General features: G+C 42.5%; 1 protein-coding gene across 1 annotated transcript in view; it reads right to left on the bottom strand.

Moving 5' to 3' along the window:
- The window catches only part of LOC140476804 (fibrocystin-L-like), a 233128-nt gene that overhangs the window by 33282 nt on the left and 179766 nt on the right, over positions 1-20080 (bottom strand). The window contains exons 61-65 of the mRNA XM_072569598.1: positions 19725-19851; positions 15087-15184; positions 13002-13092; positions 6721-6869; positions 4467-4589 (exon numbers count right to left, since the gene is read on the bottom strand). Coding sequence (XP_072425699.1) covers positions 4467-4589; positions 6721-6869; positions 13002-13092; positions 15087-15184; positions 19725-19851 — 588 coding nt within the window. The remainder of the gene's footprint in view (positions 1-4466; positions 4590-6720; positions 6870-13001; positions 13093-15086; positions 15185-19724; positions 19852-20080) is intronic.

Raw genomic sequence — 20080 nt, 5'->3', positions numbered from 1 at the left:
CTCCCAGCCCAGTGTTTGTATAAATGTATGCCTCTGCAGTAATTTTATAAACTATTCACCCCACAGTTCAGTGATTTTATAAACCTCTGACCCAATTTAGTGTTTTTTATAAATTCCTCCCAACCCCCACCGAGTAATTTCACAATCACACAATGAGAGTGACCAGCATGTGATAAGTACAATGATGGGGACCACGCTGTCCATCTCATCCTCTCCCAGCCTTCCACTCTCCTCACCTCAGGCCTTGCACTGCCTCAGTCCAAAGATCTATGAACATTGACCCCAAGATCCCTCTGCTCTTCCACCTTACTAAGAACCCTACCATTAACCCTGTATTCCGCATTCTTATTTGTCCTTCCAAAATGGACAGCCTCACACTTGACAGGGTTGAACTCCATCTGCCACTCCTCAGCCCAGCTCTGCATCATATCTAAGTCCCTTTGCAGCTGACAACAGCCATCCTCACTATCCACAACTCCACCAATCTTCGTATCGTCTGCAAATTTACTGACCCACCCTTTGACTCCCTCTTCCAAGTCATTAATAAAAATTATAAACAGCAGAGGACCCAGAACTGATCCCTGTGGAATTCCACTTGTAACTGGGCTCCAGGCTGAATATTTACCATCTACCACCACTCTCTGACTTCGACCGGTTAGCCAGTTCTCTATCCAACTGGCCAAATTTCCCACTATCTCATGCCTCTTGACTCTGCGCATAAGCTTACAATGGGGAACCTTAACAAATGCCTTACTAAAATCCATGTACAATACATCCACTGCTCTACCCTCATCCACATGCTTGGTCACCTCCTCAAAGAATTCAATAAGACTTGTAAGGCAAGACCTACCCCTCACAAATCCGTGCTGGCTGTCCCTAATCAAGCAGTGTCTTTCCAGATACTCATAATTCCTATCCCTCAGTACCCTTTCCATTACTTTGCCTACCACCGAAGTAAGACTAACTGGCCTGTAATTCCCGGGGTTATCCCTATTCCCTTTTTTGAACAGGGGCACAACATTCGCCACTCTCCAATCCCCTGGCACCACTCCCATTGACAGTGAAGACGAAAAGATCATTGCCAATGGTTCTGCAATTTCCTCTCTTGCTTCCCATATAATCCTAGGATATATCCCGTCAGGCCCGGGGGACTTGTCTATCCTCAAGTTTTTCAAAATGCCCAACACATCTTCCTTCCTAACAAGTATCTCCTCTAGCTTACCAGTCCGTTTCATACTCTCCTCTTCAACAATACGGTCCCTCTAATTTGTAAATACTGAAGAAAAGTACTCATTCAAGACCTCTCCTATCTCTTCCGACTCAATACACAGTCTCCCACTACTGTCCTTGATTGGACCTACCCTCGTTCTCATTATTCTCATGTTTCTCACATACACATAAAAGGCCTTGGGGTTATCCTTGATCCTACCTGCCAACGATTTTTCATGCCCTCTCTTAGCTCTCCTAATCCCTTTCTTCAGCTCCCTCCTGGCTATCTTGTATCTCTCCAACGCTCTGTCTGAACATTGTTTCCTCAACCTTATGTAAGCCTCCTTCTTCCTCCTGACAAGACATTCAACCTTCCTCGTCAAGCAAGGTTCCCTCACACGACCATCTCTTTCCTGCCTGACAGGTACATACATATCAAGGACACGTCGTATCTGTTCCTTGAAAAAGTTCCACATTTCAACAACATCCTTCCCTGACAGCCTATGCTCGCAATTTATGCTCCTCAGATCCTGTCTTGCAGCATCGTATTTACCCTTCCCCCAACTGGAAAACCTACCCTGTTGCATGCACCTATCTCTCTCCATAACCAAGGCGAAAGTCACAGAATTGTGGTCACCATCATCAAAATGTTCACCCACTAACAAGCCCATCACTTGTCCCGGTTCGTTACTAAGTACCAAATCCAATATGGCCTCCCCTCTGGTCAGACAATCTACATTCTGAATTAGAAAAGCTTCCTGGACACATTGCACAAACACTGCCCTGTCCAATCTACTTGATCTAAAAAGCTTCCAATCAATATTTAGGAAGTTGAAATCACCCATGACTACTACCCTGTGGCTTCTACACCTTTCCAAAATCTGTTTCCCAATCTGTTTCCCCACATCTCTGCTGCTATTGGGGGGCTTATAGTAAACATCCAACAAGGTGTCTGCTCCTTTCCTATTTCTGACTTCAGCCCATACTACCTCCAAAGGCAGATCCTCCTCGAACTGACTTTCTGCAGCAGAAGCAGTGCTTCAAGAAGATCAACATAGAGGTCGCCAAGAGCCGGAAAACAGAGCTTCATACAATCAGCTCCTCTCCACAAACCTAGCGAGCCCTAGCAACACCGAGTCACAGGATTTCAACAGCCTCTGGTCTGCCCTCAAGGCCACCATCATCAATGTCTGCAAAAACTCAATCGGTCACTTAACCAGGAAACACCAAAACAGCTTTGATGAGAACGATCAGAAGATCCGAGTATTGATAAGTATAAAGTACATGGCATTTCTGAGTGTAAAACAGCAACCACGCACGGAAGAGAAAAGGCAGACCAACAAGTGACCTAAGTTATTGATAAAGAGACCCATTTTCGCCTCTACTGTGCTAGTGCAGCCTTCAACCACCTGAGGGTAAGGTATTTGAGGACGTCAGATCATAGTATACAGAGCTATGGTGGTTCCCACCCTCCTGTATGCCTCAGGTGCTGGAACAGTACCACCAACAGTGCCTATGCAAGATCCTGAGCATCCATTGGGAACACAGATGCACCCACATCTGCATCCTTGAACAGGCCAACATCCCCAGAATTGAGGCACTGACCACCCTTGATCAGCTGTGATGGGCTGGCACATCATCCTCTTGTCTGAGATGAGACTCCCCAAAGTGGGTGAAGTGGGAGATGGAATGTGGCAGGGAGACACTAGGCACACAGACACACAAGGTGGCTGCTGAGCCATAAGTTGGCCACTTGACACACAAGATAGCCATCAGAGCACAACATGAAGACACACAGCAGAGCAAACATCTACATTGCCTGGGGCCACCAGAACGCCAGCACAATGCACTCACAACCTAATTGATTAGTTTAGAGTGGCTGGGGGACAGAATACACATGAGTAGCGTATACTGCCCACTGAAGTGTCTGGGTCCAGCCAACACCTTTGATAGAAATGCTAACAGTCTGATACAGACTCACTACAGCAATAACAGCCATGGCTGCAGTAACCATCCTTCTCAGGAAGAGCAATTAGCACCCCTTTTTACAGTAATGGACTTCCACGCAGACATTGAAAGTGACAATGTCTGTACTGAAACTGACAACGACGGCACTGAAATTAACAGAGACTGCGCTGGAACTGACAATGACTGCAGTGAAACTATCAATGATTCTGCAATATTTACAATTAAAAAAACCACGTTACAAAGACAAGAACCTCATCACTGACCTATTGTATCACAAAATGTATAAGAGTATCTTGATATGTGCTCCAGGTTGAGAGAAGAATCACAGCTGACCACGGTGCTGTTGGTGTCTTTCTCTCCCCGGAGCTTCAGTATTTCCTTGTACAATAAACACTGTCATTGAACCCCCAACTCTGACTCAGAGGCTGGTGGATTCTCCCCACAACACAGGCATTCTACCACCGGGTGAAATGGCAGGCGAGCCCCAGTTGAAAAAGGAAACACTTCAGGGATATCCACATGGGCTCAGTGGTGAAGTGCAGCATTACCACCGACACCTGGGAATCACTGACCCAAGATCATCCAAAGTGGAGGAGCAGCATCTGGGAAGGTGCTTATTGAGATGTGCCATCAGGAAAACGCAGAAGCCAGGCAAATATTAAGGAGCGCGATACCACACCAATACCTCACCCACCCCATCCCATAACCATCTTTTGCCCCAAGTGTGGCAGTGTCTGCGGAAGCTGCATTAGACTGTACAGCCACCTACAGACTCATCCTGAGAGTGGAAGAGATTGATCTTGTCTGAAAATGACCGCCAGTGATGTTGTTGGTACCAATTTGATTCTCACCCGTGGTCCAGCCAACAGGGCCCCTGAGTTGCTTTGATGTGCATTTTGGAACTGTGGATAGTGATGGTATCGACTTAAATTGCAATTCATCACATAGCTGACTAGGAATTACTCCCATTCTTAGTCAATGTCCAGTATTGGAAGGATTTACAAGTTGATACTCAACCTGTTTGGCAATGTTATGAATGTACCTTCCTTGGCTATCAAGTCCTGGAGTGGGACCTTAACCTAGAACATTTGGTTTGGAGGTTGACACACGACCAAATGTGCCACAAGACCTCCTATAATGTAATGATATCAAAATTATAGATGCAAATCAGTGCCAGTCTTGACTATATGAAAATAACCATGCCAAATTTCTGTAAAACTTCCAAATAAATATGAATGTAAACAGTTGAATGTTGAGCAATCATAATATAACAGGATAAGATGGCCTACACGAATAAGAATGTGCTTGCTCAATATCTCAGGTCCAGATGCTGAGGAGCCATATATCATTGAGAAAATACTCAGTTTATTCTCCATCAGAGTTACATTGGAAATTTGTATCGATCCCTTAGTCTGAAATAAAAAAAAAGATTTGTTAGGTTGTATTTTGGATGGTTTAAGTTGTGCCCCATTGGGCAGAAGATGCATTGCAATAACTCACTGAGCCTCCTTGAAGATTACCTTCCAAATTTGCAAACCCTACTAATAGATACATGGGACCACCATCTGCAAGTTCTCCTTTAAGTATCTCACCATCCTGACTTGAAAATATTATCAATGTTCCTTCAGTGTCACTGGGTCATAATCCTGGAACTCCCTAACAGCACTCTGGGCATCCCTCCACAACAAAAGCTGCAGTAATCCAAGAAAGTAGTCCACTGCCAACTTCCGCAGGGCAAATAGGAACAGGCAACAGATGCTGGATACCCACACTCCATGAAAGAATAAAAGAAAAAACTCTCATGCCAGAGGAAATAATTCCTCTCTATTTACCCAAACAAGTGCTATATTTTAAATATAGGGTCATATAGTATGGAAACAGACCAGTTGGTCCAACCAGTCCATGCTGACCATAATTGCAAACTATACTAGCCCCATCTACCTGTGCTTTGCCCATATCCCTCCAAACATTTCTTATTCATGTACTTATCTAAATGTCTTTTAAATGTTGTAACTGTACCCAAATCCACCACTTCTTCCAGAAGTTCATTCCACACAGGAAGCACATTGCATAAAAAACAAATTACCCCTCACGTCTTTTTTAAATCCTTCAACTTCCCCCTTAAAATATGCCGCCTCGTCTTGAAATCCCCTACCTTGGAAAAATACACCTGTCATCCACCTCATTATTTGGTAAACCTCTACAACGTTACCTTTCAACTTTCTGTGCTTCAGTGAAAAAGGTCCCAGCCTATCCAACCACCATTCCCAGCAACATCCTGCTAAATCTCTTCAAACACAGTCCAGCTTAATAATAATATTCTACCCATAACAGTTCAATTAGATCATTCCCTAACTTTACAAACTGAAGTGAGTTTTTTAAAAAAACTCAAAAATCACATTCCTTGCATCTTATCATTCTGGTGAATTTGTGCCACTGGCAAGTTGCTGCGTACACCATGACCTTATAGCAGTTGAGTATAAATACAAGTTGTTATGTCTATACATAATATGGATGCTGTCATTTTAAATGTTAATGATTTTTTACCCCTGCAATTTTGGTCTCCATTATTGTAAATTTAGTTTTCAATTCATTCTGCGCATTGATGAAAAGAAAAACATGTTGCCATAGCCTTTCCCTTTTCACTCATCAGGGGAAACTGAAGAAGGCCAAATTTCAAACAATCACACTATTTATTATGGCAGGAGAAAAGGCTTCTTTTTTTTTCCTTCTTTTTAGTGCCCTTCACATCAAAACAATCCTCTTTTGTTTCTTTTTTTAACCCCCACACTACCACCTAACTGTGGTAGTGCTTATTTTTCCCCAGCACCCATGCCGTGTGTGTGCAGGTGTGAGACACAGTGAGAGACACAAGGTGTACGAATCTTTATTCAATTTCCACCACCAGGAAGAAAGTACAACACCCGAGTGGCCAGTGACAAGCAGTGCCCTTCACAAAAGGCAATGCTGTGTGATCAAAAACAGTGAAGGGGAGGGTAGGGGCTAAATCAAAATAGAGTTGGAGGGGGAAATAATGCACTCCACCCCCTGCGGCGCCCACCTATCCCTGAACAACTCCAGGGTGTTGGTGGACACCACGTGCTCCTTCTCCAAGGACACCTGGGCCCTAACGTAACCGCGAAAGAGGGGCAGGCGGTCAGCCCTAATGACCCCCTCCACGGCCTGCTGCCTGGACCTGTTGATGGCCAATTTGGCCAGACAAAAGGCTTCTTATTTGTTGTCAAGTTGACTCCAATTGGCTAAGGCACTGCCATGGTGAAAGCAACAGGAATGTATAGATTCTCAACGCCTGGGTAATTCAAAGTAGACACAAAGCTTGAACATGTTTGTTTGATTTGTAGAGGAATGGATCTTTGTGCATGAATGCACCTCCAAACAACTATGTCTGAGTGATCTACACACACCAAGCATTCAGCATGAGATAACTTATGTTTCTATTATTGGCTCAAACAGCACTGAGTAAACATTTTTTTTTCAGATGACCTGAACCCAAAGAATTTTAAAATGATAGCATCCTTTCACCTGGAAGTATATTCCATATTCCCAGCATTTCCAGATCGTGAATCCTTGGATAAGGCTGCAAGTAGGAAAACCATCTCTGTTCATGTAAATACCATACTGTCCTCCATGGGCCTCATTATTAAACCAGGCCTCACCGGGATTTGAATGCTCTGTAGACAATGAGACAATAATTACAGTTGATGGTTCATTTCCTTTATAAATTTCAGTTCATTCAAAATTCTAGTGGCCATGTCTTAGTTTGTAATATATCTTATCCCCTGTCACCCCTCTGCTCACTGATATAGTTTGGCATCTGGTAAAGCAATTCCTCAATTTTATAATGCTCATCCTTGTATTCAAATCCTTCCAATGGGCTTCCCTATCCGAGAAATCTCAGCCTTGCATGCCTCTGTGATTTCTGAACTTGCTTTATTCTGGACTCCTGACTATGCGCAATTTTAATTACTCAACCCTGGGCTCTAAGTCCTGAATTCCCATACTCCACTCTCTGTCTCTCCAACTTTTGTCATATCTTTGATCATCTGTCCTAATTCTCAAGTGGCTTGATGTCTGACTTGCTTTTAAAGCTCTGATGAAATGTCTTCAAATATTGTAGAATGTTAAATTTGCCACATAGGTGCAAGTTTTTGTTGTATATCTTATCATCAAGCATTTATCATTTTGCTGTCTCTGCTGGGGAGGTGTGTATAAAGTTGCTCAATAATGGTTACCTGAAGTTGAACATATCCTAGTCCTAGTGCAACGCACAGCAGTAAGATGGTGATCAGAATGGAGGGAACTCACTTCACCCTTATAATCAAATGTCTCCTTTCTTCATCACTGTAATAACATCTAATCCCACAAGGATAAACACAATCTGGGACAGAGTTAATAATCACTCAGATGAATACAGGTTAATTAAAGAAGCCTGGCATGGCTTTGTTAAGGATTAATCATGTTTAACTAACTTACTAGAGTTTGTTAATGAGGAACAGTGAGGGCTGATGAAAGTAATGCCACTGAGATGGTGTACAGAAATTTCCAAAGAACCATCTGATAAAGTTTGCACAACAGACCTGTGAGTTAGAGCTCATGGAGTAAAAACAAAAGGAGCAACGAGGTTATGAAATTGGCTAAGTGAGAGGACACAGACAATAGTGAACAAATGCATTTTGGACTAGAGGAAAGTTCATAATGGAGGTGTCAGGAGTTTTAGGACCTTGGCTGTTCCTGTTTACATTAATCATCAAGAATTTAGTATACAGGGTTTTTAAATGCTCAGCAGTATTTCATTATTTTTATTTTATTATTTTATCAATTTTTGTTTGGAGCTACGAATTGGGAACTGTAAGCTAAAGATGATTTTGGACTATCAATAACAGTTTTTATTAAAATGGAAAACATACCAAACATGTTTTGTTTATTTGAGAGGCCATGTCTGGAAGTTAATTGCAAGTTTATTCCTGATCAAAGGTTCAGGAGATGTTTTGTCACCAGGGAACAGCAGTATGTTTAAACAGACAGCAGAAGTTGATTATTAACAAGGTCAGTACCTGAAAATTGGTTCCAACAAGTATGGAAAAGAACTTATAGAAAATACTGAATGATAAGTGGACCACATGGGGAAGATGATCAGTCTATCAGGGAGCGGTCAGAGTTTAAATTGGGTTTTGGACAGTATTTCTGTGAAAAGGAGTCTGGCTACTGATGTTATAGCATGAAGATTTGAAAACACTCTGCCTAACCTCCCAGGAACAGCTCTTTGAAGTTCAGAGAATAGAAAACCAAGTAATAAATATTACTGCCTTTATCTGAATGATCTATACAGATGACAATGATCAACATCTTCAAAAAGTATCACCTATGCCTGTGGAACAACACATTGTGAAAACCACTCAACTAATCTGGCCAGTTTGTTATTTTCTTTTACTTGACCATTAACCATGTTTTTCTGACAGTCTTTTTGAGTGAATGGGGTCGAAAATAAAGGTTTTGGGGTGTAAAACATAGACCAATTAGATGACTTTATCATTAATTTTTTTTTTGCCCTGTTAAAATTCTGATATTGTTCATAAGCTGCTAAGTCTTTAGTTTAAGATGCAGACCAATGTCTGGAATTGATTATTTACAGAGTCTGGGATTGTTTATTCAAACGTTTGGTTGGTAACAATTGGGGTCAATTTTGAGGCTACTGTATTTGAAAGTTTTAATTTTATTGTGTTTTGAATACAAAGACAGAAAGGCTGATTTGGTTCAGCTGTCTGTCTCCATGTCATAACAAGGGCACAATTTCAAAATTACTGGATAACAAAATAAAAGTGGACATTTTGTGGACTGTGACAAGAGGCTATGGAAAAACATGTAAAGGACACAGTCAGAATGGATGGACAACTGACAATTGAAATTTAATGCAGGAAAGGGTGAAGTGATTCATTTTCATAGGAAGAATGTGGCAAGGGAACAATTCTAAAAGGGTGCAGGTGCAGTGATCCTGAGGAGTATATCTGCAAAAATTATTGAAGCTGACAGAATATTAATTAAGAAAGCATATGGAATGAATAGAGGCAGAGGACAAAAACAAGGAAGTTTTGATACACCTGTAGAGAATACTAATGCAGCCTCTGTGCAGTACTGAAACGAATCCTCCCAGTCAACGTGTACATTGGTAGGAGAGTTAAGATCAGCAGTAATGAGATTCTCAGATTTATGAGCAAAATATCTGATTCTTCAACCAAGTATTGAATGGACAGACAAGAATTTTGATCGTGACTGTAAAAGGCTTATTTGCATGTACGGGCATGTTATTATTAACAGTTCCCAATTCTCCCACTGATCAGATTGAAACCTGACAGCAACAATTCCCAACATGAAAATCAGAGCAGTTAACTGGCTCGCCACTTGTTCCTTTTCGGACAGCACTTGCCAACACCACAGGTGGCAGAGATTGTTCTCCCACCCCCACCATAGCCTGACCAATTTACAATAAGGTCTTGTTCTTTAATGCTGTACTTTGGAGTGCACAATGCTGCCAGGTCACTTTGTGCATAGGGTCAAGCCCCATCTCATGAACTGGAGCAGGCTGTATTCCAGGAATCCTGTTTGCTCACTCATTTTCACTTCCTGTTCCCTATCTACTGTTTAGAGTAGACAGAAAACCTGCAGGCAGCATGTCAAAGTTGTCAGCACCCTGGCTGACCCATTGTCTCAGCATGCTCCTGCCAACATTAGCCAAGCAGTCATCAGTCAAGGATGTGGACATGCTGTTATATGGCACCATATTACATCAATTCCCCACCTGTGCCATGTAAGAGCAGCATTTGTGCTAACTTGGCCCCTTGCTGTGCTATCAGGATCCTGAATGAACTGTTCCATAGGGTGGTACAGAGGCATGACTTCCTCTTGCCCCAGCAGCAGCACTGGAGGCGACAACACCAGACCGTGCCAGCCTTGTCTGAGGTTACCTCCCGGTAAAGCAGTCTCAGCTATTTGAAGGAATGCCCGGCTTTATACAAACAAGGTTAATGTCCTTTTCCATTTCACTATCATGAGTACCACCATTTTCACTCTGATACCTCACACTCACTTGATCTCTGCTACTCATCCCACCTCCCAGCAAGACTCCCGCTCTACCACTCTCACTATTTCTTGTAACATCTTCCCTCACTCCCTTTACACCCCTAACCGCTGACAATGCCAACCATGTACGGCCTCTGCATTGATGCCTCACTCAGTCAGGACACTTGCCTTGCTGTTTGGAAAGTATTGTGTCACAAACTTTCATCCCCACAATATCAGCCACACCTTCATTCAAGGAGAGAAACAGACCCCAGGGAGGTAGAAAGAGCCAAGATGGGTGGAGGGCTGCACTACATTTAGTTCCTCACCCCTTTTGTGTACAGCATCCTGACTCTGACCCCCTTGAATGACTAACTGACCAAGTCCAATCCCCTGGTCTAATATCGAAGACTTGCTCTTAACTTACTGTATATCACGACATCCTGAGCAAAGGCTAGCCTCTCCAGTTCTGAAGAAGGGCCACTGGGCTTGAAACACTAACTCTGCTTCCTCTGCACAGATGCTGCCAGACCTACTGAATTTCTCTAGTAATTTCTGTTTCCGTTTCAGCTATCCCCCTGGACATAACCGAGACCTACTGATAACCATGACAAGTTTCCTGGTTTTGCATCTCTGCTAAATGGCAAAGCAAGGTAGAAGTAACATGAGGAGAAAGTGAGGACTGCAGATGCTGGAGATCAGAGCTGAAAATGTGTTGCTGGAAAAGCGCAGCAGGTCAGGCAGCATCCAAGGAACAGGAGAATGAAGAAGGGCTTATGCCCGAAACGTCGATTCTCCTGTTCCTTAGAAGTAATATGAGCCTGGTATCTCTGGCTGCAGGGGAAAAGTGTGCAATGATCAGTCCAATGCAAATCAGGTCGGAGAAGGTAAGGACTGCAGATGCTGGAGATCAGAGTTGAGAAAGTGGTGTTGGAAAAGCACAGCAGGTCAGGCAGCATCCGAGGAGCAGGAGAATTGACTTTTCGGGCATAAACCTGACAAAGGGCTTATGCCCGAAATGTTGATTCCCCTGCTCCTCAGATGCTGCCTGACCTGCTGTGCTTTTCCAGCACCACACTTTCAACCCCAATGCAAATCAGGCCTACTGCAAGCATCCAGGGAGGCTCAGCATGAGTGCTATTACAGCGAGTGAAGTGCCAAATCATGCAATCTGATCCAGTCCACAAGGTGGGTGCATAGTGGGCGGCACGGTGGCACAGTGGTTAGCACTGCTGCCTCACAGCGCTGGAGACCCGGGTTCAATTCCTGCCTCAGGCAACTGACTGTGTGGAGTTTGCACATTCTCCCTGTGTCTGCGTGGGTTTCCTCCGGGTGCTCCGGTTTCCTCCCACAGTCCAAAGATGTGCAGGTTGGATGAATTGGCCATGCTAAATTGCCCATAGTGTTAGGTAAAGTGTAGATGTAGGGGTATGGGTGGGTACGCTTCGGCGGGGCGGTGTGGACTTGTTGGGCCGAAGGGCCTGTTTCCACACTGTAAGTAATCGAATCGAATCTAATCGAATCTAATCTAATGTCCCTGAGCGCACAGTGTCCTTGCTGCAGCATTACATCACAGTGTCCTTGCTGCAGCATTACATCACAGTGTCCTTGCTGCAGCATTACAATGAGAACTGCCATTGTGCAGCATTGAAGTGCGAAAGCTTCGTGTAAATGAATTGGAGATGTGCCATGAGGGTTCTTAGAGGCTACCACATATCAGATGCCAGTGTCCATGCATGCGGGGTATTGTAACGCAACTCTTAAACTTTAGGATCTTTCTGGTGAGTCTACACAGTCTCCAAGATTTGAACTCCCAACTTCTAGCTTGCACATCAGACCCATATACATGGAGTTTAATCCAGCCAAATGCAAAATGATGCATTATGGAGCATCAAATGTAGGTATAAATTATACTGTAAATGGCAGAACCCTTAGGAACATTGACATACAGATGGATCAGGGCGTGCAAGTCCACAGTTCCCTAAAAGTGGCAACACAGGTGGCGAAAGTGATTAAGAAGACATATGGCATGCTTGTCTTCGTCAGCCAGGCATGGAATACTAGAGTTGGCAAACTATACTGACTATATAAAACCCTTGTTAGACTGCATTTGGAGTATTGTGCACAGTTTTGTTCGCCACACTGCCAGAAGGATGTGGTAGCTTTGGACAGAGTACAGACAAGGCCACTAGGATGTTTCCTGGTCTTGAGTGCATTGGCCATGAGTAAAGGTTAAAAAGACTAGGATTGTTTTCACTGGTATGACAGTGGCTGTGATGAGACCTGAGAGAGGTCTACAAAATTACAAGTGCGTGGACAGAATGGATAGTCAGAAGCTTTTTCCCATGGTTGAAGAATCAATTACAAGAGGGCACAGGTTCAACGTGGGAAAGGGGGAAAGTTTAAGGGAAGTTTTTCACACAGAGAGTGGTAGGAGCCGCGAACGCACTGCCAGAAGAGGTGGCGGATGCAGGTACATTGGCGACATTTAAAAGGCATCTGGATGGTGACATGAATAGGGAGGGAATAGAGGGATATGGATCGAGTAAGGGCAGAGGTTTATTTTTTACCTTAGTAAGGGCATGATTGGCACAGGCTTGGAGGGCCGAAGGGCCTGTTCCTGTGCTCTACTCTTTTTTTTATTCTATGACACAACGTTGTTTACCTGGGTCAAATGGGAACAATGTCAATGACACACAAGTGGTAGACACAAAGTGAATGCAAGTGGCTTTGAAGTTGAGACTTACTTGGACATGGTTCCCCATTGATTCGATAACCAGCTTTCTCAAATCCTGCAACAATGTTCCCTTGAAGCACAATATCAGAGCCTTCAATTATCTTTAAATATAAATAAAATCCAATTATAAACTTCACAGCATCTTGAAAACAATCGAGAGTTGTTTTTTTTTCCTGAGCAATGTAGAATGCAAATGCCTACAAAGAATTCACAACAAACACACAGGCCTTTCAGCCCAATTAATGTCAAGAGTAAAAATTTGTTACATTGCACACCCATTTGTCCCAATGTCTGCTCCTGAGGACCAGGTTTTCAAGGAACCAGGGAGACTCTGTAAACCTTTAAAAATGATGGGTGAGTTAGTTAGTTAGTTCAGAGAAGTTTCTCCTGAGGCAGGAGTGGTGTGTTGGGAAACTTTTCGACACAGGCTTCCTGCCGCAAGAATGAAATTCTGAGTCTGAGTCTCAGCTATGGTTCCGTGAATAGCAGTCATGCCTCTTGAGTCACAAAAGTCCGAATTTAGATTCCGCTCCAGAGTTTGATTACAAAACTCAAAGGTGACACTGTATTAAGGGAGTGCTTCCCTCTTACAGTTGCTGTCATTAAGATGAGACTTTAAACCAATTCCCGATCAGCTTACGTAGGTGGCTGTAGAAGATCACATCACCCCACTTTGATGAGGACAAGGAAAGCTCTCCCTAGCATTCTGGACAATACGTATCTCTCAATCAACAGTCCAAAAAAATATAACCTCCTTATTCTCACATTGTTGTTTGTGGGAGCTTGCTGTGAATAGATTGGTGTTGGGTTTCAAATATTACAACACTGACAATACTTTAAAAAGAACATTATGGCTGTAAGGGACTTTGAGGCAATTGTTGATCATGAAAATGTGCTATATACATGCAAGTGTTTCTTTCTTGATGCTTCTTAAAAGTTCTAAATATTCAAATGAATTATGATGATAGAATAAACAGTTATTGGGTCAGGATTGGGGTGCGTGGGTCATAGTGTAGGCAGGGCACAGGGCATAGGGTCTGGGTCAGTGTACAGAACGGAACAATTAACATCCTTGACTGATATTTTGAAAATGTCGAACTGGACAAGTTCTCATTGCTGCCCAGACTGAACCCATCACTGTAATACATTGTTACAAAGAGGATATATGAATAGGAAGGGAAAGAAAACTTTCCACCTTGGGTTTCGCAGTCATGCTTTCTGTGGAAACCTTGGTGCATAATCATTCCATTCACTAACATGCCTGCTTGAATCTGCTTTGAGTTAAGTTTTCCATCAGAGTAACTATAACTTGGGATCATTATCCAATGGGGATTTGATGAAATAGGAGATATGTTGGGTGAATAGGGAGCAGCATGAAAATGCAGGTTAGTCAGCAATATCCCAGTTAAGGTGTAAATATTAGACTGACCAGAACAAGGGAGACAGAAAATCTAGTACAAATGCTAGCAGCAGGATCATGTTAACCACTTGAGATGCTGTAAGGGATTATTTTCTAATATTAAGAAGAAAATATCAAATTAAATTGTTCAAATATCATGAAGGTTGTTATGTCAGCAGTCCAGCAATTTTGTGAGAAAGAACCTCATTTTGATATATTTTCTCTACACCAAGTGATATGATTCACATTAAAGAGGAAGGTTGTCGGAGGATACCTGGACAGCATTTTGGACAAGTGATACTTGGTAAAGAGGAACATATGGGAACAAGTTCTGACCGTCATGTAGCATAACAAACAGTCAGAATGTCCAGAAGATGATCATTGGTCAGTTGGAAACTAGATTGTGGGATTCCATTTATAACAGCTACTTTGTTATTGATATCTGAGCAGTTGAATAATATACTTGGCCTGCACCATGAAGAATCAGTTAATCGAGTGTGATGTATGTTTCATACAGCATCCATCCGAGAGTATACTTGGTTTTCATGCGCTGGCATTGTGATGGCATCCCAGTGGATTTGATGATGGCAAGTAATGACTCACTTTGGGGCAAAATCAAATTGAATTTCCCACTGTCAAAGTAACAATTTGGTTAAATATGCTTCACCCTCTTTTATTAAATACAATGGATTTGACCTCAATTGCTGCAGCCCAAGAATCGGAAAGTGGAGCCCGCAAGGTGAGAGCCACCAGATTCCTCCTCGCCCGATTCCTGTCGCCCATTAATGTGATACCTAGGACGGATCAGAACAACCAATTGATGTTGAACCACAAATCATATACTGAAGTTATTTCATAATAAACAGATACAAATTAGAAGCAGTTGTAGGTCATTCACGCTCTGCCCTTTTATAAGATCATAGCTGATCTGATCATGATCTCAACTCTGCTTTCTTCTTTTCCCTCATTTGTAACTTTGAAGTTGCTTGTGCATCAAGAAACTATCTAATTCAGCCTCAAAAATACTCAATGACCTAGTTTCTGCTGCTTTCTGGGGAAGAGGATTCTAGAGCCTAGCAACCCTCTGTGAGAAATTACTTTCCCCTCATCTCCATGTTCAATGGGAGATCCCTGATTTTTAAACTGTGTCCCCTAGATTTAGTTTCTCCCACAAGAGGAAAGATCCTCTCAGCATCATCTTGTCAAGTCCCCTCAGGATCTGATATTTATCAATAATGATCACCTCTCATTCCTCTAAACATCCTCATAAGGTGACCTTTTTATCACAGAACTCAGTTGGGTGCACAATGGTTTCTAGCATAATTATATCTTCATTAAAAGACAATTAGAATTGTACATATTACACTGGGTGCAGATTCACCAATGTACTGTACAAACATAGCAAAACTTATTGGCTTTTAACCTTTTTTCCCCTTGCAATAAATTACATCATTATATTTGTCTTCCTAATCATTTGCTAAATCAGCAGTCTAACTGTTAATTCACATTGTGGCAATGCTGTCACTTTAACAAGGTTATTTTGTCCCTGGGTGTTTTTTTTTAGAAAGAGAGGTCATAAAGGCCGAGGTGCTGAAATGTCCCACAAAGAGCCTAGTTTAACAATGGCAGGGGAGCGGCTAGTTCTCCCAGTTCAGGTTATTTTTAGTTTGGTTTAGTTGTAACAGAGAAACTGCTGGTAACAGGGACAGAAGCTGCAGTGGGAAAAGGTACCATGCTTCAGCAGATGATCCTTGTCTGATTTTTCTCTCTGAAATCTCTCCTGCCTGTAAGAACCTGTGTTTGAGTCTACCTTTTGCCAAGGGGTGTGTTTATGGGATGTTGCGGGAATTGGAACAGCTCCATAGTTATATTGTGGTATCGAGTCGGTTAAGTTTTCAAATAGTTAAGTTATTTTAAATTCTGTTTACTTTTGTTCGTGTTTCAACTGTAGTGTTTAAATAAATTCAGTTTTCATAGAATCCCTACAGTGTGGAGACAGGCCATTTGGCCCAACAAGTCCACACCAACCCTCCAAAGAGAATCCCACCCCACCCATTCCCCTACCCTATTACTTTATATTTTCCTTGACTAATGCACATAGCCTACACTTCCCTGAACACTATAGGTAATTTAGCATGGCTGATTCACCTAACTCATACATCTTTGGACTGTGGGAGGAAACCAGAGCACCCAGAGGAAACCTATGCAGACACAGTGAAACAGAATGTGCAAACTCCAGACAGACAGTCGCCCAACGGTGGCAATCAGTTTTTCTTAAAGCTGAGTGGTTTGACCAGCTACGTCACACCTGATATATCCACAACACACCTGCTTTAAAATAAGAACAAGTTATGGTCCAGGCTACCTTCTTGAAATATTTTGAGGGGGTCTGGCCTAGTCCATAACATAATCCCTCTGTTCCACAGAATTCTGCAATCTCTCACCATTTAAGTATTTTTTTCACTTGTTTTTGTCCTCCCTGCCAAAGTGAACAAGTATATATATTTCCCACAATTCACTCCATCAATCAAATTATTGCTCATTCAGTTGAACGATCTCTATCCCTTTGCAGACTCCTGATCTTTCTAATGCTGTACTCATTAAAAGTACAAACATTATTCATCCATATTATGGATGTAGGGTGTAAGTTGAATAAAGAGCTGAAATTGGCCTGTCACAAAGATGTTACTACAGTTGTTATGGGGGATTTCAACATGCAGGTAGACTGGGAGAATCAGGATGGTACTGGACCCCAAGAAAGGGAGTTTGTGGAGTGCCTCCGAGATGGATTCTTAGAACAGTTGGTGCTGGAGCCTACCAGGGAGAAGGCAATTCTGGATCTGGTATTGTGCAATGAACCAGAATTGATCAGGGACCTCGAAGTGAAGGAGCCATTAGGAGGTAGTGACCATAATACAATAAGCTTCAATCTACAATTTGAAAGGGAGAGGGTACAATCGGTAGTAACAATATTTCAGTTGAATAAAGGGAACTATGGAGCTATGAGGGAGGAGCTGGCCAAAGTTCAATGGTGCAATACCCTAGCAGGGATGACAGTGGAGGAACAATGGCAGATATTTCTGGGTATAATGCAGAAGATGCAGGATCAGTTCATTCCAAAAAGGAAGAAAGATCCTATGAGGAGGCAGGGGTGGCCGTGGCTGACGAGGGAAATTAAGAAACATATAAAGTCAAAAGAGAAAAAGTATAACATAGCAAAGATGAGTGGGAAAACGGAGGACTGGGAAGTTTTTAAAGAACAATAGAGGATTACTAAGAAGGAAATACGCAGAGAAAAAATGAGGTATGAAGGTAAACTGGCCAAAAATATAAAGGAAGATAGTAAACGCTTTTTTAGGTATGTGAAAGGGAAAAAAAATGGTTAAGACTAAAATTGGGCCCTTGAAAACAGAAAAAGGGGAATATATTACAGGGAAAAAAGAAATGGCAGAAGAGTTGAATTGGTACTTCAGATCTGTGTTCACTGGAGAAGACACAAGCAATCTCCCAGAGGTAACAGTGGCTGAAGGATCTGAACTGAAGGGAATTTATATTTGCCAGGAATTGGTGTTGGAGAGACTGTTAGGCCTGAAGGTTGATAAGTCCCCGGGGCCTGATGGTCTACATCCCAGGGTAGAAATCGTGGATGCATTGGCAATTATTTTCCAAAGTTCGATAGATTCAGGATCAGTTCCTGCAGATTGGAGGGTGGCTAATGTTGTACCACTTTTTAAGAAAGGTGGGAGAGAGAAAGCAGGAAATTATAGACCAGTTAGTCTGATCTCAGTGGTGGGAAAGATGCTGGAGTCTATTATAAAGGATGAAATTACAACACATCTGGATAGCAGTAACAGGATAGGTCAGAGTCAGCATGAATTTATGAAGGGGAAATCATGCTTGACTAATCTTCTGAAATTTTTTGAGGATGTGACTCTGAAGATGGACAAGGGAGATCCAGTGGATGTAGTGTACCTGGACTTTCAGAAAGCCTTTGATAAAGTCCCACATAGGAGGTTAGTGAGCAAAATTAGGGCGCATGGTATTGGGGGCAAAGTACTGACTTGGATTGAAAGTTGGTTGGCTGACAGGAAACAAAGAGTATTGATAAACGGCTCCCTTTTGGAATGGCAAGCGGTGACCAGTGGGGTACTGCAGGGATCAGTGCTGGGACCGCAGCTTTTTACAATATATATTAATGGTGTAGAAGATGGTATTAATAGTAACATTATCAAATTTGCTGATGATACAAAGCTGGGTGGCAGGTGAAATGTGAGGAGGATGTTAGGAGATTACAAGGTGACTTGGACAGGCTAGGTGAGTGGACGGATGCATGGCAGATGCAGTTTAATGTGGATAAATGTATGGTTATCCACTTTGGTGACAAGAACAGGAAGGCAGATTACTACCTAAATGGAGTCAAGTTAGATAAAGGGGCAGTACAAAGAGATCTGGGTGTTCTTGTACACCAGTCAATGAAGGCAAGCATACAGGTACAGCAGGTAGTGAAGAAAGCTAATAGCATGCTGGCCTTCATAACAAGAGGGATTGAGCATAGAAGCAAAGAGGTTCTTCTGCAGCTGTACAGGGCCCTGGTGAGACCGCAGCTGGAATATTGTGTGCAGTTCTGGTCTCCAAATTTGAGGAAAGACATTCTGGCTATTGAGGGAGTGCAGTGTAGGTTCACGAGGTCAATTTCTGGAATGGCGGGACTATCTTATGTTGAAAGATTGGAGTGACTGGGCTTGTATACCCTTGAGTTTAGAAGACTGAGAGGGGATCTGATTGAGACGTATAAGATTATTAAAGGATTGGACACTCTGGAGGCAGGAAACATGTTTCCGCTGATGGGTGAGTCCTGAACCAGAGGACACAGCTTAAAAATAAGGGGTAGGCCATTTAGGACAGAGATGAGGAGAAACTTCTTCACCCAGAGAGTGGTGGGTGTGTGGAATGCTCTGCCCCAGAAGGCAGTGGAGGCCCAGTCTCTGGATTTTATTTAAGAAAGAGTTGGATAGAGCTCTCAAGGATATTGGAATCAAGGGTTATGAAGATAAGGCAGGAACAGGATACTGATTGAGGATGATCAGCCATGATCATAATGAATGGTGGTGCAGGCTCAAAGGGCAGAATGGCCTACTCCTGCACCTGTTGTCTATTATGAACATTCTGAAGTGAAATTTTTTTTCAGTTGGTCTTATCCTTATTCAATGATGTAATTACAGGTGACAACCATGCTACATCATGGAGAACAGGCTAACTCACATGTGCCTGGGTTACACCTTCACGTAGAATTGATCAATATTTACATTTATTGACATGCTGAGATATGATTACCTCCATCATAAGTTTTGAATATGACATTGTCATCAATATTAAGCCCACTTGTTGCAAAGACTCCTATGGCAGCAGCAAATCCGTGATGGAAAGCACATCCACGAATGTAAGAATCATTTTCTACAATCTGGAAAGAGATAGTTAGAATTACTCAATGTCAACAAATTATGTCCTGATACATTTCTTAAGGTATCAAAGAAGATCAACAGTGTCTCTTGCAGTCACTGGCTGATCTTGAGGGATATCTCCTTCTGCTCCACTTCCATTATTCATCCTGTTTTATGCCAGGTCCTGCCTTTGTTGAAATTAAATCTCCAAAATTTTCTTTTGTGAATAAAAATGCAGAAATTATCAGT

The sequence above is a fragment of the Chiloscyllium punctatum genome, chromosome 5 (genome assembly GCF_047496795.1).
Source record: "Chiloscyllium punctatum isolate Juve2018m chromosome 5, sChiPun1.3, whole genome shotgun sequence".
Classification (NCBI taxonomy): domain Eukaryota; kingdom Metazoa; phylum Chordata; class Chondrichthyes; order Orectolobiformes; family Hemiscylliidae; genus Chiloscyllium; species Chiloscyllium punctatum.
Note: the sequence above shows the minus strand (reverse complement) of the source record. Positions and strands in the feature narration are given on the sequence as shown.